This window comes from Colobus angolensis, unplaced genomic scaffold (genome assembly GCF_000951035.1).
Source record: "Colobus angolensis palliatus isolate OR3802 unplaced genomic scaffold, Cang.pa_1.0 Scaffold314, whole genome shotgun sequence".
NCBI lineage: Eukaryota > Metazoa > Chordata > Mammalia > Primates > Cercopithecidae > Colobus > Colobus angolensis.
Window position 1 is genome coordinate 1147325 of NW_012116422.1, and position 22883 is coordinate 1170207.

General features: G+C 48.9%; 2 protein-coding genes across 2 annotated transcripts in view; both read left to right on the top strand.

Annotated features, from left to right (window-relative positions):
- Positions 1–414: 414 nt before the first annotated feature.
- Positions 415–22883, top strand: part of SLC22A4 (solute carrier family 22 (organic cation/zwitterion transporter), member 4) — a 49544-nt gene continuing 27075 nt past the window's right edge. The window contains 3 exon segments of the mRNA XM_011951114.1: positions 415–1745; positions 19353–19456; positions 20793–20947. Coding sequence (XP_011806504.1) covers positions 987–1745; positions 19353–19456; positions 20793–20947 — 1018 coding nt within the window. The 5' untranslated portion in view covers positions 415–986.
- LOC105518181 (60S ribosomal protein L29) lies at positions 11194–11846 on the top strand. The gene has a single exon (XM_011951055.1). It carries the CDS (start codon positions 11237–11239, stop codon positions 11702–11704), a length of 468 nt encoding a protein of 155 aa, XP_011806445.1. The 5' UTR covers positions 11194–11236; the 3' UTR covers positions 11705–11846.

Consider the following 22883-nt stretch of genomic DNA (forward strand, 5'->3'; position numbering starts at 1 on the left):
AGGCTCCAGCCTCGGGCTAGCTCACACAACAGCAGACAGGCCTTAGGTCTGGGCACTGAGCAAAAAAAAAAAAAAAAAAAGGAGGCTGTGGTCCCTGCTTTGGTTACCCTGCTGGGTCTGAGCGCCAAATCGGATCTCCTCCTTCTCTTTCCCTCCCTCCCTCCTTCTGATCCTGGACTGGGGACAGGCCCTTCTGCAAACAAAAGCCTTCCAGTCGGAGAAAGCTCTGGCAGCCTGACACGATAAAGCGCCCTGGGGGCGTGAGGAGAGCAAGGGCTCAAAATCAGAACCCAGCGTGATGACAGTGCCTCCATGACTGTGCTCCCGCAATGGGCAGGCTCCATGTCCTGGCGCCCGCCCGCCCATGGACCCGGCGAGGGCTTCCAGGCTGGGCTCAGCCTTTCCGCCGGCGTGCGGGGGAGGAAACTCGCCTCCCGGGCACTCGGTTGTCTCCTGCCCCCGCCCTCCCTCCGGTCCGGGCCCATCTCTGACGTAGTGTGACCTTGCTCATCCCTTCCAGGCTGTGGGCCTGTTTTCCCCGTGCAAGGTGAGGGTCCTGGCTGTCCGGCCGCCGCCAGGGGTGACTGAATTGAGCTTTCCTAGGACTCGTGGGAAATGAGCTCCCTGTCGGCGTGTGCCAGCTGCCTGCGCCGGGCGCCACAGAACAGGGCGCGCTCCTGCCGCTCCGCCGCCCGCAGAAGTTTCCCGGGAATCGACTCCACCGACTCGCCCCTCCGCGCCCCGCGCGTGGCCGCCTAAGCTCAGCCTCCAGATTAGAGCAGACCGCGGAGGGAACCCTGCAGGGGTCTGGGCCCGGGGCTAAGCGACCCGAGCAGGTCGAGGGCCGACCTCTCCGAGACCTTGCTCTCCGGCGTCGGCTCCTCGCTTGCGCCCGCCCTCCCCCGTGGGGCCCAGGTCTGGGAATCAGCGCTCAGAGGTGGCTGGGGACAGCCGAGAGCGAGCTTCTCACCCGGCACGCGGGCGGAATGGCTGAGCCCAGCGTGGAAGACCCCGTCAGGTCCTTGAGGGCGGGCGGGCGCGCGGAGCACTGGGCGGAGACAGCCGGGAGCCCAGCCCCTTCCCAGCGCCCTCCCCTTCCCAGCGCCGGGCCAGGGATGGGGGTGTGGTCCCAAGTGTACAGTGGCATCAAGCTCGGCGCAGAGCTCCCGGAACGCTCCAGCGCCCTCAGCCTGTTTCCCAGGACCGGTCCCCGGTTGCGAACCCCAATTTCCAACAGCCTGCCTGTCCCCGGGAACGTTCTGACATCCTTGGGGAGCCCCCAGCTACGCGACACTGTCCCGAGAACGCTCTCATCACCCGTAGTTGCAAGTTTCGGAGCGGCAGTGGGAAGCATACGGGACTACGACGAGGCGATCGTCTTCCTGGGCGAGTGGGGGCCCTTCCAGCGGCTCATCTTCTTCCTGCTCAGCGCCAGCATCATCCCCAATGGCTTCAATGGTATGTCAGTCGTGTTCCTGGCGGGGACCCCAGAGCACCGCTGCCGGGTGCCTGACGCCGCGAACCTGAGCAGCGCCTGGCGCAACAACAGTATCCCGTTGCGGCTGCGGGACGGCCGCGAGGTGCTCCACAGCTGCCGCCGCTACCGGCTCGCCACCATCGCCAACTTCTCGGAGCTCGGGCTAGAGCCGGGGCGCGACGTGGACCTGGGACAGCTGGAGCAGGAGAGCTGCCTGGATGGCTGGGAGTTCAGCCAAGACGTCTACTGGTCCACCGTCGTGACTGAGGTGGGTGCCAGGCCGAGACCGGGGACCCGGGAGTGCCTGACCCTTCCTCTGCGTCAGCCCCACTTGAGGCTCCCTGCGCACTGCCCGGGTCAGCGCTCCCCTCCCCTTCAAACCTGCTGTTCATACTTCCAGCAGCGGGTGTGCACCCCAAGAAAGAATAGGACTCACATGAGGCGCATTCCTGGGTCGTTTCTGTCCAATAAGGAGGTGATGGAGAAGGGAGTTTGTCACCAACTGTCTTTTCATTTCCGATTTTCACAACAAATGAAGTTCTCCAAGAACCTAGATGTGGCCTTAGGGGAAGCGCAGCCCCAGGCTACCCAGACGCACTGCTTGAGTCACCTTCCTGCCAGGCATGGGAGGAGGGGTGTGAGGGACCTTGTTACTGGGCAGGGCAGGGCCAAATCTTGTCTGTTCATTGGCCACAGACTTCTGGAGGCATCAGGAGGTGTACTGCTGTACCACATACTTGTGAGGTTTGGGGTCCTGTCCTGAGGCCCCAGTTTCTCTAAGACAGCAGATGACCTCCCAAGGCTCATTGGGTGCAAGGAAACAGAGAAGGCAAAACCCCAGCTGGAAGCCCTGGCACTCAGGGACCTCTCTGAGCACAGGGTCAGTTGGCAGGCAGGGGCTGTAGCCCCTCAGTACCCTGTGTGGTTAGTGGCAGGTTTTCTAAGCTCCAGGAATGAGGATGCACACACACTTCCCTGTTTTTCCTGCTTCACATCTGGTAAGGACCTGGGTCGGGATACACCTTCATTCTGAGGAGAGCATCCTCATGGAGCCATTGCCTGCTATTGGTCAGGCAGGCAGGATTTCCCTGCTGCTAAGTCCCTCCTCCGCCTTGTGCTCCTCCCAAGAAAAAACTGAGGGGTCTCTGCTAGTCCCTTATCCCTTTCCTTCAGCACAGTATAGCAGTCATCAGACATTGTGTCCAGCCTTGTGCTGGGCACTAAGGTGTGGATATCTGGGGTGTGGAGCCTGCCCTCAGATGCCCATGGGGCACACTGGCTGTGTTACTGAGAAGGCTAACATTAACCCTGGTTAGCAATAGGGTTCTGGAACCCAAATTCAAGTCCTGCCTTGCTTGCTATGTGACCTGGGATAAATAAATCACCCTCTCTGTGGGACAATAAGCAGAGGAAATACTCTAAGAAGGGGTGATAGGATTTTAGCTGAGTCCGAAAATGTGAGCAAAGCCTCTCTAGGCAAGAATATGGGAAATTCAGGGAATGGAATTCTCATACATCAGAGTGGCTGGAACTCAAGGGATGACAGATAAGACAGATGAGACTAGAAATGGCCACGGGGGCTAGTTCATAGTGGCCTTCTACGTATACTGAAGAGCTGACTTTATTCAGAGGACAGTGCCTGTTATGGAGGCTGGGCCCACGAGCGGCAGGCTTCCCTGGCAGCTGGGCTGACCTGTCTGCTTTTCCATTGCTCACTGGTTTTGTTCACTGTAGGGTGTGAGGGGTGGGCAGCTGCTGGCCTCCAAGTCCATAGCTACCCATGTTGTGCCCTGTTCACAGGGACCTCTAAGGATGTACATCATCACACATTCACACGCATGCACCAGGATTTGCTTTTTTCGGCAGCTTTTCCCTTCCTGGCTTCCTTTTTGAGTGGTGGGAGTAAAATAAAAAGCAACTAGGGGGTGGGCGCAGTGGCTCATGCCTGTAATCCCAGTACTTTGGGAGGCCGAGATGGGCAGATTACTTGAGGTCAGGAGTTTGAGACTAGCCTGGCCAACATGGTGAAATCCTGTCTCTACTAAAAATACAAAAATTAGCTGGGAGTGGTGGTGCACCCGTAGTCCCAGCTACTCGGGAGGCTGAGGCAGGAGAATCACTTGAACCTGGGAGGCAGAGGTGGCAGTGAGCTGAGATCGCACCACAGCACTCCAGCCTGGGTGACAGAGCCAGACTCTATCTCAAACAAAAACAAAAACAAAAACAAAGAAAACTGGGCTCTGTGGGCTCTGGTGGTTGGGAGGAGGAGGGAAGGAAGCAAGTACCAGGGTGAGCAGGATGGATGAATGGCTCTCCGCAGAGGAGCGGCGGCACACAGAGTTCTGGAGTCAGACTCAATAGAGGGCCAGTTTTGACTCCACTGCCAACCACCTGGCTGACTCCAGGCAGGTTACCCCATTGGCGAAACTGATGAAAGCCTCAGTTTCCATGTCTATAAATTAGGGGTAGAAGCAGATGAAAAGAGGCTCAACATCACTCATCGCTATAGGGAAATGCAAATGAAAACCATAATGAGGTACCACTTTGTACCCTTAAAGATTGCTACTACAAAACAAACAAAAAGAAAAAAAACACCAGAAATCCACTTTGGGAAGCCAAGGCAGGAGGATTGCTTGAGGCCAGGAGTTCAAGACAGCCCTGGGCAACATAGCAAGACCCCATCTCTACAAAAAAAAATAAAATTAGCCAGGCATGAGGGCATGCGACTGTAGTTCCAGCTTCTCAGGAGGCTGGGGCAGGAGGATCACTTGGGCCCAAGAGTTTGAGGTTGCAGTGAGCTATGACCATACCTCTGCACTCCAGCCTGGGTGACCCCACCTCTAAAAATGTGTTTTTTGTTTTTTTTTTTTAAACACAGAAAATAACAAGTGTTAGTGAGGATGTAGAGAAATTGGAACCCTTGTTCATTCCTAGTGGAAGTGTAAAACGGTGCAGCCACTACAGAAAATAATATCGTGGTCCCTAAAAAAATTAAAAAAAACTAATTCTGGATATACGTCCAAAATAATTGAAACAGGGCCTCAAACAGACATTTGCGCACCATGTCTATGGTAGCATTATTCACAACAGTCAAAAGGTGAAAGCAACCCAAGTGTCCTTCCACAGACAAATGGATAAACATAATGTGTTATATGCACACAAAGGACGATTATTCAGCTTTAAAAAGGAAGGAAATTCTGATACATGCTACAACATGGATGAACCTTGAGGAGACTACACTTAGTGAAATAAGCCAGTCACAAGACAAACTATTGTCTGATTTCACTTCAAGAGCAGTCACACTCACAGAAACAGAAAGTAAATGGTGGTTGCCAGGGACTGGAAGAAGGAAGGAGCAGGGAGTTGTTTCATGGGTATAGAATTTCAGTTTTGTAAGATGAAAATAGTGTTGGAGATTGATTGCACAACATTGTGAATGCTTCTGAACTGTACACTTAAAAATGGCTAAGACGGTAAATTGTATATTATGGGTACTTTATCTCAGTTTTCAAAATGGGGATACTAAGAGAAGCCGCCTTATCTGAGTTGTTGGGAGGACTCAGTGAGAGAATGCCCCATGCCCCATCTGGCAGTGGCCAGCACAGAGTGTGGCACCAGCAAATGGGCTTCGTAGGTGGGTGGTAAGGAGTGGTAAGGGCAGGACCTCAGCACCCTCTTTGCCTTCTACACTGGCTGGGCACAGTGGGCATGGTGGGAGCTGTTCTAAAGTCCAGATTGTGGCCTGTGTAATAGGTGATGGGACTTGCTGGAGGCCGAGCCCCTCTCCCCACAGTGGCAGTTCCAAGGCTCAGAGAACAGAACATAAGTCCAAACCCATACTGACCTGGCCAGTGCCAGTGGACAGGGCCAAGCCCAGGGACCCTGAGCAGATTCTCTGCATCCCAATTGGCACAACACAGGTAGTGGGACTGTCCTCAGATTGTGTGTCTGCCTTCCACCGCTGTGCCAGGATCGCCCAATGGGCATATCCTTAGGGACAGACAAGTCTGCCTGAACTGCCCCCCAACACCTCTTCACAGGAGGACAGGGTTAGCCAGGAACCAAGGATGGCATGCTCTGCTGTAGAAATGCCTTTCATAGTATGCCAGGAGGTAGCAATAAGGTGTCTGAGTTGGGGTTTGCATGAGTGCATTCGTCTGTGCGTGTACATGTGTATAAGGTAGTTTCCTTCTTCAGGGGTTGATTGTGAAGTCCAAGTTTTTCATCCTGTGCAGTTACTAAGAGTCAAATTATTATTATTGTTATTATTTTTTTTTTAGATGAGTTTCATTCTTGTTGCCCAGGGTGGAGGAGTGCAATGGTGCCGTCTTGGCTCACTGCAACCTTTGCCTCCCAGGTTCAAGCAATTCTCCTGCCTCAGCCTCCCAAGTAGCTGGGATTACAGGGGCCCACCACCACACCCGGCTAGTTGTTTGTTTGTTTGTTTGTTTGTTGTATTTTTAGTAGAGATGGGGTTTGACCATGTTGGCCAGGCTGGTCTCGAACTCCTGACCTAAGGCGATCCACCCGCCTCGGCCTCCCAAAGTGCTGGGATTACAGGAGTGGGCCACCGCACCTGGCCATTATTTTTTAACTTTATTTTGAAATAACTTTAGATTTAGAGAGAGGTTTGAAAATAGTACAGAGATTTCATACATACCCTTTATCCAGCTTTCTCTGATGTTAACAATTTAAATACGCATTATGCATTTATCCAAACCAGGAAATTAACATTGGTTATAATACTAATAACTGGACTACAGACTTTGTTTGAATTTCACCAGTTTTTCTACTACTGCCCTTTTTCTATTGTAGGATCCCATCCAAAATTCCATGTTGTATTTAGTTGTCATGTCTCAGTCTCCAATCTGTGACTGTTCCTCAGTCTTTCCTTATCTTTCATGATCTTGACATTTTTCTGAGTATTTTGATGAATGCTCCTCAGTTTGGGTTGGCATGATTTTTCTCACAATTAGATTGCGTTATGCACTTTTTGGTAATGATACCATAGAAGTGATGCATTCCCTGGGCATCGTGCCATTGGGTACATGATGCTGATGTGTCTTATTACTGGTGATGTTAACCTTGATCATTTGTCAAGTTGGTGTCTGTGGAATTTCTCTGCTATAAAGGTACTATTTTTTCTTCTGTCACTAATAAATATCTTAAGGGAGGTACTTTGAGATTATACAAAATCCTGTGTCTCCTCAAATTTCTATCCACTGATTTTAGCATTCATCACTAGGCCTTGACTGAAACAACTATTACTGCAGTTTGCCTAGTGATGATTTTGCATTTTCTGATTCCTTCAACATTTATTAATTGGAACTCTTCCAAGAAGAAGAGCTTCCCCTCCACATCTATTTATTAATGTATGCAGTTGTTAACTTATTTCAGTGCAGGTTCATACATACTTATTTTATTTCATCAGTTATAAACTAATGCTATCGGTCTTTATTTTGTTGCTCCAGTTATTCTAGCTCAAACCAAGTTTTTTTCACTTTAAGGATAAAGAATGTAGATATCCAGGGTAAGGGCTTTGTCTGTCTCTGGAGTCAGGGCTAGAGGCATCTGTGTTTGCCCCTGCAGGAGGAGTGCAGTCATAGCTCGTTGCTAAGTTTCCCATTGGGCAGTAGTTGAGCAGGAACACGAGCAGGGACTGGTGGGACCTGGGTTGGGACTGAAGCTTCTGTTGGAGAAGGAAGGGCCCCAAGCAACCCAGAGTGTCTGATGCTGGGGTCCTCGTCCCTGAGACCTACTGCAGGGGTCAGATCTCAGTCTCCATGGGCATGGCCCTTCATATATAGCCCTCAGGGCCAAGACCTCAGAGAGAAGAGGCCCTGCGTGTAAGGAAGCCCAGCAGCCTCCTGCCCTGAGGCTAAAGGAACAGGAAGGGCAACAAATGCCCTGCTCTGGAGAGGGCCTAAGTTCATTTGCAGGGCCACAGGGCAAGCAGCAGAGGTAATCCTGGCTGGTGGCCAGAGGCTAAGCATGGGCTGGCCTTTGCCTCAAGCATGTCCTCTTCTCCCATGGAACATCATTAGGATATTGACCTTCCCATCAGTCCATGGGCTGGGAAAACTGAGGCAGTCACCTCTAAGCTGGATACCACTTCTGCCAGGTCTTGTGCTCCAGAGGCCCTGGGGGAACCTTGTATATTAAGGACCAGCCTTCTTTGCAGGCCACCAGTGATCTAAGACAGGGCTGCTGCCACACCATAGAGCCTCCTGTCCTCTTCGGCAGCTGGGCTGCATCCTGTAGGAGCCCATGAGTGGAGCTGCTGGTAGCCCACTGGTAGTGGAGCTACAGAGCCTCCAGCAAAGGGCCTGGACCTCTGGTGGCACTAGCCTTGTGCTTTCCTGGGAACTGGGGTCAGGGCCTGAACAGCAGTAAGACTTACTGATTCCCCACCCATAGCCCAGAGGCGAGCCAGGTTATGTGGAGGAAGATAGGGCCTCTTCCCCTGCTAACAGGGAGTTTCTGGGAGGCATTGAGAGCTGCAAGCAAGGGAATAATGAAACAGACTAACCCTCACGTGTGGCTGCCACTATGTGGGACTTCACTTAGCCACTTAGCTGCTCTCAAGGATGCACCTCCCCTGGGGTCTGGATAGGCCCGGACAAAAGGGGAAAACCTTTGGTGATAGGCAGGTTTGTGGAATTTGTTTCTATCAGGCCTGCAGGCTGCCCTGGGACATTGCTTACGGTCGTGGAGACTGTCAAGATAGCCTGAATATTAACCAAGTTAATCATCCAAGTCCATACTTGGAACTGTCCTCTGGCAGATTCCAAAGGGGATAAGGTGTGGGGGCCTCTGGCTCCAGCCAGCCCAGCGAGACTTCTATTTCCAGTCAATGCTTCAGAAAGTAGATCTTGCCAGAGAGCAGATAGAGGAGACTCAGGGGCTTCCCCTTGCTCTGGCCTGAATGTGCTTCCCTGTTTGTTTATCAGCTGCCTCACCCCAAACTGTTTGCCTCTCTGCTGTGTTCCTCTGACAACAGCCATCAGGATCTCAGAATATGCTTTTGTTGAGAGGCTGCTTCACCCACACCTCCTGCCAAGTTTCTAGATAAACAGACTTTGTCCATCCCTCTTGGTGGGCAGCAGAACTCTCAGGCAGAGTCCAAGGTGGCATTTTGACAAAAACAAGGCTTTGGCAGGACTGGTCAGGGGGAGCTGCAGGTACCTTGGGCCTCTAGAAGAACTGTAATTCCTCCCTTATGGCAGGCTGCATTCAATTTAGGTGTAAGGCTAATATAGGTCTGCCTTGTTTTCTAAAGCTGTGTTGTGGTTTTATGCATGTCTCTGGAGTCTAAAAGAAAGGCAAGGATCCCCATTTGGAATGGAGAAGGTGTGGAGAGAATGGACATTCTGGGGAAATGCTGGAATGACCCACATGCTCTAGCAAGAAGCACAGACAGTCCAAGGCTGGTGGCTCCCCCTCAGTGTTTGCAAGACTGGAGGGCAGCACCTTCCAGAGCTTCCCCTCAGTGCTTGGTGACTGGCACAGACATGATGCCATTTGCTCATGTTTCCCTAATACAGACTGGTAGAGCGGTGGTGGATCCATTGTCAGGATGCAAGGGGCACAGCCACATCCCTGAGTGACCCTTCTCCCTCCCACAGCCCCTCCACTCCCATCCCTGTCTTCCCACTCAGACTCACTGGTGGTTCTGCATTGGTGTAGCCTCCAGTGATCACAGAACTCGTCAGTGAGGCTTTTCCATCTGTGGTAGCTTTTTCTTTACCTCTAATCTAAAGAAAGAAAGATACTGAGAACATTTTAAGGTTTAGCAGACTTCTGGCTTAGTTATTTGTAAATGAAAATATGAGTAGAAGAATTAGATAAACCACAAAATGGGAGAAAATATTGGCAAATCATATATCTGATAAAGGATTTGTACGTAGAATATAAAAAGAACTCTTACAACTCAGCAATAAAAAAGACAAGCTGATTTAAAAATGGATAAAATCATTTGCCCGTTTTGGAGAATAGACATTTTCCCAAAGAAATACAAATTAATCAGCACATGAAAAGATTCTCAGACTTAGAAGATAGCAGTGTGAGGAGCGCCAGCGCCATAGACCAGCTCCCCAGTGAAACAGCCATAGCTGGTGAAAATACACACACACACATTTACAGTCTCTGGAAGTTGTCCTAAGGGCATACATTTTTTCAAGAAAGTCAACTATATCTTGCAAGAACAGTGGAAGTCTATGATATTTGAGTCACAACCCCTTCAGCCCTCCCTTTCCCCTTCCTCCCAGCACAAGAAAAATGGAAGTTCCACCCTAGGTGGATATGGCCAAGAAAATAGAGTTCTCTTTCCCATCAGCTTCCAATGAAGGGCTACAGCATCCCACTAAGAGGGACAACCAGTGCCAATCCCCCACCCCATCCCTGTATTCTCTTAACTCCAAACCACAGAAGCTAAAATCCTCGTGAGTGCAACCAGGGGATCATAGGTTCCCATCCTCCACCCACCCCCTATTCATATAGTAGAGACTCTAATCCAGGTGCCACAAGTTGAGAATATTAGAGCCTCGATTGCTCTTATCCCAGGTCATTCATAGGGCAGAGGTTCAACACCAAGCTCCCACTTCCACTCAGTGTCCTACTCATAATGTAGGGTTATCATTCTGAGATAAACGGGCCACTTTCCCTGCCTACCTCTCTACAACAGAAACTCAGAGATTTTGCCCAGAAGGGAGAGATACTCCAAAAGAACAGAGTTCTAAAGCTGTCCCCACAGGAACGAACTTTATTTGAAATAGAGTGTGTGAAAAGGACAGCCTAAGATTGCTCTCAAGAACAATGGAGAATTTAGTGGTAAGCAACTAAGAGGATTCTGGTAACTCCATTGGAGCAATAAGTGAACCATAATGCAGCTAATTTACCAGGAAAAAACAGAAAACAAACAAACAAACAAAACGAGAAAGGGACCTCTGAGAGCAGCCCTTCAAACCTTATAGACTTGCCTCAAAAACTACCACTGTAAAGGGGCTTGACATCAATTGGATTAGACTGTGGGACAATATCTGCCCCCAGGGCATTATTGAAATGAATAAGGCAATTGGCTAACAAATAGTGAAGCTAACAGCTGGGTGTGATACCAGCAGAGACAGACAGCTTAACAGAAAGATCAGTCCGGGCTGGGTGGCTCACTGACTCACGCCTGTAATCCTAGCACTTTGGGAGGCCAAGGCAGGTGGATCATCTGAGGCCAGAGTTCGAGACCAGCCTGGCTAACATGGGGAAACCCCATCTCTACTAAAAATACAAAAATTAGCTGGGCGTGGTGGCAGGTGCCTGTAATCCCAGCTACTCAGGAGGCCGAGGTAGGAGAATTGCTTGAACCCAGGAGGTGGAGGTTGCAGTGAGCCAATATCATGCCACTATATTCCAGCTTGGACAATAGAGTGTGACTTCATCTCAGAAAAAAAAAAAGAAGAAGAAAAATCAGGGAAATGGGGTGGAAGAATGTGACAGTACCTAATTTCTACAAGATTTATTTAAAATGTCCAGTTTTTAACAAAAAAATTACAAGATATGCAGAGAAACAGAAAAATATGACCTATATATGGGGGGAAAATGTGAGCAACAGTAACTGCCTGAGAGGGTCCACATGTCAGATTTTAACAGACTTTAAAGCAACTATTATAAATATGTTCAAAGAATGAAAGGAAGTCATGCTTTTAAAAGTATGATGATGCTCTTCCGGTTCTAGGCGCTTCGGGAGCCGCGGCTAAAGGTGCAGACATGGCCAAGTCCAAGAACCACACCACACACAACCAGTCCCGAAAATGGCACAGAAATGGTATCAAGAAACCCCGATCACAAAGATACGAATCTCTTAAGGGGGTGGACCCCAAGTTCCTGAGGAACATGCGCTTTGCCAAGAAGCACAACAAGAAGGGCCTAAAGAAGATGCAGGCCAACAATGCCAAGGCCATGAGTGCACGTGCCGAGGCTGTCAAGGCCCTTGTAAAGCCCAAGGAGGTTAAGCCCAAGATCCCAAAGGGTGTCAGCCGCAAGCTTGATCGACTTGCCTACATTGCCCACCCCAAGCTTGGGAAGCGTGCTCGTGCTCGCATTGCCAAGGGGCTCCGGCTGTGCCGGCCAAAGGCCAAGGCCAAGGATCAAACCAAGGCTCAGGCTGCAGCTCCAGCTTCAATTCCAGCTCAGGCTCCCAAAGGTGCCCAGGCCACTACAAAGGCTACGGAGTAGGTATCTCTGTGTGCCAACGTGAGGACAGAAGGACTGGTGCGACCCCCCACCCCCACCTCTGGGCTGCCATCTGCATGGGGCTAGGGTCCTCCTGTGCTGTTTGTACAAATAAACCTGAGGCAGGAAAAAAAAAAAAAAAAAAGTATGATGATAATATTGCATCAAATAGAGAATACCAATAAAGAGAGAAAAATGACATTTATATTTTCAAAGCTGAGACAGACATGATGGCATGTGCCTATAGTCCCAGTTACTCAGGAGGCTGAGGTAGGAGGATTACTTAAGCCCAGGAGTTCAACCCCAGCCTGGGCAACAGAAAGAGACCTTGTCTCTTAAACAAACAAACAAACAAACAAACAAAAGAACTGAATAGAAATTCTGGAGTAAAAATGTACAATAATTAAAATTAAAAAGTAACTCAAGGGCCTTAACAGAAGATTTGAACAGGCAAAAGAAAGAATCAGCAAACTTGAAGACAGAGGATTGGAAATCATGCAATCCAAAAAACACAGGAAAAGGGAATGAAGAAAATGTATAGAGTTTCAGAGAAATGGGGGACACCATTAAATATAGCAATATATGCATAATGGAAATACTAGGAGAGGAGAGAGAAAAGGGCAGAAAAAAATGCTCAAAGAAATAATGACTGAAAACTTCCCAAATTTCGTGGAAAACATTAATCTACACATTTCTGAAGCTCAACAAACTCCAAATAGAATAATCACAAAGAGATTCACACCCTGATACATCATGGTAAAACTGCTCAAAAAAAAAAAAAAGACAAAAACAAAGGGAAAATTTTGAAAGCAGCAAATATTTGACTAGGTACATACAAGGGAACTCCAGTAAGATCAACGTTTGACTTCTCATCAGAAACAATAAAGGACAGAAGGCAGTGGAGTGGCATATTCTAAGTGCTGAAGGAAAAAGAAACTGTCAACCAAGAATCATGCATCCAACAAAACTGTCTTTCAAAAATGAGATAAAGAAATTCAAAAATACACAAAACTTGAGAGAATTGTTTCTAGCAGTGATGTCTTACAAGAAATATTAAAGGAGGCACTTCAGGAATAAATTTAACCAAAAATTTGCAAAATGTATACTTTAAAAACTATAAAATGTCATTGAAAGAAATTCCAGAAGCCCTTAAAAAGTGGGAAAGCAGCTGGATGTGGTGGCTCATGCCTGTAATCCCAGCACTTTGGGAGGCCAAGGCTGGTGGATCACGAAGTCAGGAGATCGAGACCATCCTTGCTAACACGGTGAAACTCGTCTCTACTAAAAAATACAAAACATTAGCCGGGCGTAGTGGCGGGTGCCTGTAGTTCCAGCTACTCGGGAGGCTGAGGAAGGAGAATGGCATGAACCTGGGAGGCGGAGCTTGCAGTGAGCTGAGATCACGCCACTGCACGCCATCCTGGGCCACAGAGCAAGACTCCATCTCAAAAAAAAAAAAAAAAAAAAAAACCGTGGAAAAGCATCCCATGTTCTGTTCATGGAGCAGAAGACTGATGGTTAGCATGGCAGTGCTCTCCAAATTGATCAATAGAGTCAATGCAAAAGATGTTCAATATTAGTAATTAGAGAAATGCAATCAAAACCACAGTGAGATACCTCTTTACACCCACTACGATGATGAAAATTAAAGACACACAATAACAGTACTGGTAGGAATGTGGAGAAATTGACACCCTCATTCATTGCTATTGGGATTGTAAAATGGTGTAGCCACTTTGGAAAGCAGATCAGGAGTTCTGCAAAAGGTTAAGTGTATACTTACCATATGACCCAAGAATGTCACTACTATGTATATACGCCAAAGAAATGAAAATATGTCCACACACAAAGTTGTATGTGAATGTTCACTCATAGTAGCCAGAAAGTGGAAATAACCCAAATACTTATCAACTGATGAATGGATCATTGAAAATGTGGTAGACTCAAACCGTGAAATAACTATATATATATATATAGTTGTTGTTGTTGAGACAGAGTCTTGCTCTGTTGCCCAGGCTGGAGTGCAGTGGTGTAATCTCAGCTCACTGCAACCTCCACCTCCAGGGCTCAAGCAACTCTCCTGCCTCAGCCTCCCAAGTAGCTAGGATCACAGGCACCTGCCACCATGCCCAGCTAATTTTTGCATTTTTAGTAGAGACAGGGTTTCACCATGTTACCCAGGCTGGTCTTGAACTCCTGACCTCAGGTGATTCACCCACCTTGGCCTCCCAAAGTGCTGGGGTTGCAGGTGTGATCCACCGCACCCAGCCCAAACCATGGAATATTATTAAACCATAAAAAGTAATGAAGTACTGATACACTGCACAGTGACACAGATGGACTTAGAAAAGAAGCTAAGTAAAAGAAGCCAGTCACAAAAGACTATATATTGTATGATTCCATTTATATTAAATGTACAGAATAGGCAAATTCATAGAGACAGAAAGTAGATTAGCGGTTTCCAGGGGCTAGAGGAAGAAGAGAATGAGGAGTGACTGCTAACAGGTATGGGTTTTCTTTTAAGGGTGATGAAAATTCTAAAATCAGATCATTGCTGATAGTTGCACAAGTCTGTGAATATACTAAAAATGACTGAATTGTATACTTTATAAGAGTAAATGTTATGGTGTATAAATTATATCTCAATAAAGTTGTTACAAAAAAGTAATTAACTAGCCAGGTTTGTTTTTGTTTTCCTTTGTTTTGTTTTTTCAGATGGTCAAGGAATTCTCAGCTTTAAGTCACAATCAAGTGACAAAGATAGAACTGGGGTGGATGTGTAGTCCATTATTAACTACTACTTCTTACTTTTCTCTGGAATAAAGGATAACTATGAGAGGATACTATATAAATCAATTTTCTATTCTTAAAAGGACCATTGCTAATTTTTCACTCACAGTCATCTCTGGGATTGAATTCCATTTATAAAATCCCTTTTACAAGAGCTTTTCTAGCTTTTAGTAATGGGCTGGAATAGTTTTTATTTCTTCGAATTTCTTTCTCTTAGTCAGATTTAAGTGTAACCTGCTTTGCTTATTCACCCGTGTGTTCCAAGTCATGATTTTGCTCAGGACAAATAAAATGCTCTACTAGTATGAGGCTGGTAGAAGGGGAACTACCATTTAATGAGGCCTGAAATGTGTCTGATGCTCCACTGACATTTCCCATCCAATGCACACAGCAAACCCAAGAGCAGGTATGATTGTCATCTTTTTGAAGGTGAAGAAGCAGACTAATAGAGGTGAATGGATCGCCCAACATCACACAGTCCAAAGTTGCAGACCCTGAGAAAGCCTGTGTTCTTTGCTGAACACCAGTCTACCTTCCAGCGTTCTCAGTTCCATGCAGGTCAGATGGGGTTCACTTATCTTTATGGTCCTTTATAGCTCTGGTAAAAACTAAAACTGCCGGACTTCGGCTATTTGGAGAGTTAGTTCAAGGCTGAGGGTGATTTTCCAAGTGCAATGTGTGATACTCCTCAGCCCAAGAACCACATTTTCCAGGCTGATTTTCTATGACTCCTAATTAATCGTTCAATATTCATTCAACAATTTGCTAAGCACCCACTGCGTGCCTAGCACTGTGCAAACACAAGTCATCTAAAATATGATTATACAGATTATTCAGGTTTTAGAACTCTGTCCTTCTGCTGGAGGGTGGTGCGGAGGCGGGTGCCTCTTTCCTCTCTAGTCAAAGAGCAAGGGTGAAGTGGCCCAGAACAGGGCCCACTCTACCCAGGGCTGCTGGTCTCATGCATGCACATGTGCATATCTGTCCTGTAAAGTATGCTTGACCTTGAGCTTTGTGAGGGCCGGGACCTTGTCTTTCTTGTGCCCCACACAGAGCCTGGCCTGGAGCAGGTGCTCAATGTCAGTTGAATCAATGATTAAGCTTTTTTTTTTTTTTTTTTTTTTTTACCAATTCACTAGAACTTGGGCTGGTTGCTTTATTGCTCTGTGCCTTTGTTTCCTCATTTGTGAAACGAGGATAAAAAGAGTACCCATCTCACATGGCAACCCTGAGATCCCCTGAGATAATACATGGCACTCAGTGAGCACTCCACACACTGTTATTGTCTTTCCCATTACTCCCTTTACTACAGGGAGGCATGGAGGTGGCACATCCCTCTATGCCAAGAGTGACCTCCCATCCCCTATTACCTTGTCCCCTGGATTTTTGTTTCTTAAATTAGAGCTAAAGGCCACGTGGTTCAGTTACATGGAGCTTATTCTGCTCTGTTGTGAGAAACTTGGTCTGGGACCCTGCTGATGGGACAGACATAGTAACCCTGGGAGGCCCCATCAGAGGGACAGGGAGAGGGGTGGTAAGCTATGTTTCAGAAATGTTAGGGTTTGACTTGAAAGCACAGCCCCAAAGCAATGCCAGCCAGTTGCTCACCAGGACATCCGCCATTAGCCTCTGCGCTGGTCATGTGTATGTTTGCGTGTGTGTGCATGTATGTACAAACTTGTGCAGGGACCCACAGGGACAGTTCTGTCCCATCAAGGAAGACACTGTCTCCCACTGGGCCCACCATGTCACTGTTAACCACAGGGAGGTTTTGTGGCCCTGGCTAGTGGGGACCCACGACATATCCCTCAAATCTGAAGGGCCCAGGGGCAAGCAGGGCCTGGTTTCCAAGAAAAGCCCTTTCTAAAGGGCCCCTCTTAGGACTGGCAGCTGATTTACTGGACTCTAGCCCTTTGCTCCAGGTAGAACTTCATCTGCCAATCCTGTGTCCTCATACCAGGCCCCTCACAGCTTTCCCAAAAGACACTTTCGGCACCATAACTTCCCAAAGGAGAGCCCTGCCCTAGAGCCAGCCATGGCCAGCCGTGCCGTCTAGCTGCCTTCCCTGCTGGTTGTAAGCAGGGTCTCCAGAGGCAGATAGCACCCTGCATGGGCTCGGGGCAAACGGCCACTGCGTGTGCATGGCTCTTCCTGTGCTGCATGATGCTAACAGGGCTTCTTGGGCCCCTCTTCAGGGAGGGATGGGATTGAAAGCCATCAATGCAGAGCCTACAGGAAGGAGAATGATGGGAGCTGGCCCTCACCTCACCCCTCTTCCCAGTGTCCCCATTCAGAACTCCTGCCTCTGCTTCATTTCCTGGAGAACGGGTTTAACCCCCTACCAGGGCCAGCTTCATGGGCATGCAACTGTGCAGTCACACAGAGCCCCACACTTGGTTTCAGTGCTTTGCCATTGCTGTATTGAAATGCTTAATAATTTTTGACCAAGGAGTTCTGCATTTTCAGTTTGCCCTGGACCTTGCAAATTAAGTAGTCAGTTCCCAGTCCCACCCTTTGCTCATGCAATGCCTGGCTCCACATCTAACAGCCTTCCTTTCCTTTCTGTCTCTAAATCCTATCTATCCTGCCCTAAGGCAAAGTCCAGACAGAGAAATATTTGAAAAACTACAAAGGAGAGCACATTATATTTGAAAGAGCTTTTCTGCTTAACTGCAGATGGAATGATGATGGTTGGCATGTTAATACCTCTACCAATCTTGAGTTCTTCTTGGCTCTGTCCAAGGCCAAAGGCTGTGATGGAGGCCTTCTACTCCTAGTCCTGGGTAATTGTCTCCTGGTGTCACATTCTTTGAAGAAGTGTAGGGCATCATATTTAATAAGCTCATTTTGTCCTGCCTTAGAGAGTACAGGTCCAAGCAGGACACTCGTACAAGATTGGGTTCTGAGGCCCAAGGAGGCATCTATCCTGCTGATTTACTTGCTGTGACTTCAGACAAGTCCCATTCTCACAGTCTCAGTTTAATCTTCTGCAAAATGGGTCACACCACATCATGAGGCTTTGGGGCCTCCATTGCTCATCTCTCTAAGTCAGAAGCAGATCCCAAGCTTTTAAATGAAACTTTGGACAGTTATTTTTGGAAGTAGATGGCCACGAATGCAGGCACACGTCCTGTTTACCACTTCTGGTCTATGCACTGGCCGAACACATTAATCTGGCTATACAGTTTTAGAGGATTCATTTCCCTTTCTCCTGAAGCCCGTGCCGGAGCCCCAGGTGAGGCAATCCTCCTGTGGGTACAGTCTCAGATTTATCCTCGGATTGTGCCTGAATGGCAGAGTGCTGAGTTCCTGGCCCGACTTATTTTTCTTCTGCAGAGCTGTGTTGGGCGTTGCCTGTGGCCAGCATCGTGAGCACTGTGAGAGGCGGCCTCATGAATCTTGCTATTGTCTCTAGGACAGGGCTATTCTCGAGGACATTATCCTCAGCATAACAGAGTGGCTCCTTTGTGGAAGAAGTACATAGGAGAGACTTCTTTCGGATCTCAGTATTCTTTACAACTGTGCTTCTGCGAATAAGTGAACTACTTTGGATACTGTAACCCTTCTGAGAACTGAGCCAGTTTTGGAGCCCTGTCTGGCAAGCAGGCAGGCCCGTGGACAGGATAATCTAGGGTCAGTCTTACCCCAGGCTTGGTTTTTGCAACTTCCAACTTCCCCCCTCTTTATTTTCCATTTGCCCCAATTCCCTTAGCTTTTTGTTTTACATTTTTCTCTTGTGTGTGTCTTTATAAACACCTCTGTCTGCTGCAGAATGAGGTGTGATATAAATATGTGAGTTTGTGCTTAAATCCACACTTTCAAGGGAGTTATGAGGATTCAGAAGGAATTGTTTGGCAAACGCTATAAAGGCAGCCCCACCCAAGATGGAACTAGGGCTGGGTGGGAGGCAGGGGTCTTTCCTCCAGACTGGATCATCTTGCCACAGACAGCAGCCCCCAGAACCCAAGCCCGAAGTGCTCATTGGCATCTGTTTATTTATTTATTTGTTATTAATAAATGAAAGATCACTAAACACACTTTGAAATGTTTGTCACCTCCCTTGATTTTGCTTAATTGACTTAAGTCAAACTGAAACTCTGACTGAAACTCTCATTTTGTAGATGCACTGGCAGGGACTTGCTAGGGCAGCGGCAGCCCACAGGCCCTAGGGAATGGGAGGGACCATACTTCTGGAAAGGCCGGATGGGAAGGAGGGTGTAGGGATGTAGGAGGGAAGCCAGGGAGCCCTGGAGAGGAGTAAGTAGGCCCCAGAATGATGGGGCCCTGAATTAGGTCACAAGCTTGCCCTAGGCATGAGTGGACCAGGGACCACATGATTTTTTGGAGGGGTCTGCTCAGAAAATAAAGTCACAGAGCTCCTGGAACCACTTGCGCTTTTCAACAGGGAAAAGAAATTTTACTCCTGGACTAAGTGGCCGTGCCCTCTGCCCTGCCCTTTGGGCTTTTCAAACACCTCCCCTCTGCACTAGGCTGGCTTCTGAAGATGCAGTGCCACCTTTACTTTGGACTGCCTCACAGCTGAGGGGTCACCAGTCACAGCCATGGCCTCGGCTGGCTTCTTGCTATGTAACATGAGCAGAGTAGGAGCATCACCCTCCCTTTCCTAAGAGGATCCTGAGTTTCAGGGAGGGCAGTGACCTGCCTCATGTTACTCACCCCAGTCCCGGCACAGGCCAGTCAAACCCAGGGCTGCAAGGCCTATGCCCTTTGCACGAAGGCAATATCCTGGCATGGGGATGAGAGTCTGCCTGGCAGCCGTGCTAACATTCCCTCGGAGCTGGGCTGGGGTTGAGGTCTGCCTTGGGGCTGGGCTCATGCTTCATGCTGTCTTCCTTGGCAGTGGAATCTGGTGTGTGAGGACAACTGGAAGGTGCCCCTCACCATCTCCCTGTTCTTCGTAGGAGTGCCCCTCAGCTCCTTCGTTTCCGGGCAACTGTCAGACAGGTAAGGACATGGGAGGGGAGGAAAGTGGGATGGTGCCCCTTGTCAATCACTGCCTATCTTGGGGCTGGACTGAATTCAGGGTATTTCTACCCAGAGAAAGGGAGGACCCTCAGGCCACTGATTCAGTGATAGGAGTAGCCCTGCTGTCTCCTACTCACCCTGCCCTCAGTCCCCTTCACTTGGACACACTTTTGTTCCATTCCCTCAGCCTCATACTCCCAGGGCTTTGGCCAGTGGTGGGGAGGGGCCACTGACCCCACTGGAAGGTGGGGTCCTCATACTACAGACTCCTTGACAAAACATGATGCTGCCATCACCACTGCCCTCCCTGCTCCACCACCACCTCAGGGGCAAGGGTGGAGGGCACAGGATCTGTCTGCAAACAGCCAGCAGCCACACAGTGAGCCCCAATTGTGCACACACTGCTGCTGTGGCTTGGACCCTGGCTGGACACTGAGGCCACAGAGCTGACGCTGGCTCTGGGCCTCATAGAGCTTACAGGCCTGAGGAGGCAACATCACAGCCCCGGGAGACAGTGTTCCACAGGCCCCTGGATGTGCTGTGGTGACCAGTGCAGGAAGTTGGGGGTGCTAAATAGCAGTGTTGGGGAAAGCTTCCCAGCCCAAGCCAACAGCCAAAGACCTGAGTTTGGAAAATGGGGCAGGAAAAGCTGTTTTGCTCACACCTGTGCTCCATTCTACCCACTGATCACTACCAGAATGTGAAGGTAACACTTAAACCACCTTCAGTGTCACCAAAAGACATTGCTGAAAGCTACACCTTCCCACAGAGCAGTGGTTTGCAATTTTGGTTGCGTGCTACTCATCTGGGAAACTCCAAAATCCTAATATCCAAACTGCATCCCAAAATCTTGGGAGGTGGGGTGCTGGCATCAGTATTTTTTCCAAGCTCTCCAGGTGATTGCAAGTTAAAAACCACTTGCAGAGTGACTCTTAGTTCTGGATTTACAGAATTTTCATGTTGCTGATTCAAGAAATATCTGCAATCTATGCTGTACCCACTTTCCAGAAATGTGCTGGTAGCATCTATCTGTGGCTCCTTCTAAAGAGCATATTTCCACATGGTCCTTGCGTATGCTGCTCCGTGCTTTTGAGGCATGGTGACTCCACAGGAAGCTAAGAATCTCAAAAGCTATCTCCTGAGCAGACAGATGCCTGAGACCTCACCAAGGAGGAAGATGGGAGGGTGTAACAGGAAAAAAAGTCTGCCAGAGCCCTGAAAAAACACTAAGTCTGCATTGATGCCTGACTGAGGGCTTGTAACACACCTTGGCAACCTATACATCTCATGTTTTCGGTTATACTGCATTCTCTAGGTTTGGCAGGAAGAACGTTCTCTTCGCAACCATGGCTGTACAGACTGGCTTCAGCTTCCTGCAGATTTTCTCCATCAGCTGGGAGATGTTCACTGTGTTATTTCTCATCGTGGGCATGGGCCAGATCTCCAACTATGTGGTAGCCTTCATACTAGGTAGGAATGGCTTCTGGGACACAGGGTACTTCCCTCCAACCCTCTGAAAGGCCCAGAAAGGACAAGTCATTGGGCCACTGGGCTGTGCTTCCAAAGCCTTTGGATATATGTGTGTTGGGAGGGAGCTCTTGGAGCAAGTCAGGGGCAAGGCAGGCACTCACAGGGAGCCACCTCTGTGCTGAGCCCTGAAATATGGTGAGGAAGAGCTGGAGCCATTAAGAACCAGCTGCACAACAGCTGAGACACATTCTCAGGAGCACAGGGCTTAAGAGAGGCACAGAGGAGGACATTTTAGGGGAAGGGCAGCCTGAGGATGTCTTTGATCTGAGTTGTATAGCCTTGAGACTTCTTCCTGGTTGCCTGTGAAGGGACCTATTAGGGTAGTCACTGTGGCCAGTACACAGGTGAGGGGGCTCATGCAGACAGGGGGTGTTCAGTGCCAGCCCGCCATCACTGGGCCGATCTGGCCTCGCCCTGAGTCAGAGCCCACCCCAGAGTCTATCAACTAAGCACAGGACAAGCCTCCCTGCACTGATAGTAGCCCCATCTGCTGTCAGGCTGCATGAGGAAGACTCATCAGCTACAAGGTCATGAGGAGGTCCCTGGGGCCCTCAGCAGCTTTTCCTGGGAGGGAGTTAGGTGAGCTCCAGGCAAGTTGATGAGGGTCATCCACGGGAGTGAGAGAGTGTGTTCTCTGAGCCCAGCGAATGGGCAAATGAGAGAAGCAGAGGTGAGGGGTATCTCTGGGATAGTAGACACCAGTTCCCATCATCTCTAGGGTGATAATATATTCTAGGTGGCTCAATACCATCCCAATTTGTCTCTACTGTCACAGCATCATTATTAATACTCCTTTAATAGAAGTCTAATGATTCTTCTTGCCTCAAAAGTCCGAATCTGGTTAGGTGACTCTGATTTTGCTTCTTAAGAGTCTGAAGGACTCATTGGCTTTGGAGATGCTGTGCTGTCTTAACTAATGGTGTGTACACCTTCTGTCAAGTTGCCAGGATGGAAATATTCCAACTCTACTCCCTTAATTATTTGCAAAGAGCCCAGTGCCATGGGCTCAGCCTCAGTGTCTGCAGAGCGGGGGAGGGAGGAGAGAAGGTGGGAAGAACATGCTGGAGCCACATGGTCCCAGCAGATAGCACACTCTTCAGCAGGCCCCAGCGGGAGGAGGCTGCTCCCCTTCCTGCAGGGGGAAGGAGCGGGGTAAGATTTTCTTGAAGATCTTTTGTGTAGAGGGCACAGGGAGCTTCAGGCCAGTGTTGCTGGAAACTGGAGGTTGGAAGATCTTAGGACAGAAATTACAACCTCCTAGTCCCCAGTGGCTCCAAGAACACAAGGCAAAGCCTATTGTCTTCATGTTCAAAGTCCCCAGAATCCATCTTCCGTGTGATGATCCTCCCTAAGCCTGAAAAACCCAACATGTGGCTCTGCTTGGGCCAGACACATACCAAAAACCAAACAGGCCTCCCCAAAACAGAAGGCTGTGACCAGCAGGCCAATATCCCAGGAGGACCTGAAGGACCATCTGGAACAAAAGGGCGGAGAGTCATGGTGAAGCCAGAGAAGCTCTCTCCGTGGGAATGGGAACAAGGTGGGACTTGTGCCAGGTGGTGGCATCCCCGGTTCTATAGAATGGGCAGCATTGAGATCTGCCTTTTCAGTGGCACAGTGTGCTTCTGGGGCCTCCAAGCCTCCCCTGTGTGAGCGGGTGAGGCAGGGAGAGCATACCCCAGGCTTCCTACAGGAAAGGACTGCCCCCTGGCTCTGATACTATCATCTACTCTCCTCCCAGCTCCCCATGCAGCGTGTGGTCCCACATGCAGGGTGAAGAAGGGTAAGAGGGCCAAGGGGAAAGTAAGGCCATGGAAGATCAGTCAAGCCAGCAGTCAGTACGTAAGACCCTGGGTGCAGCAGCCTTGCTATCAGC

Excerpts from the sequence above, each read along its gene's own strand:
- LOC105518181 (XM_011951055.1), top strand. The coding sequence starts at position 11,237 with ATGGCCAAGTCCAAGAACCACACCACACACAACCAGTCCCGAAAATGG.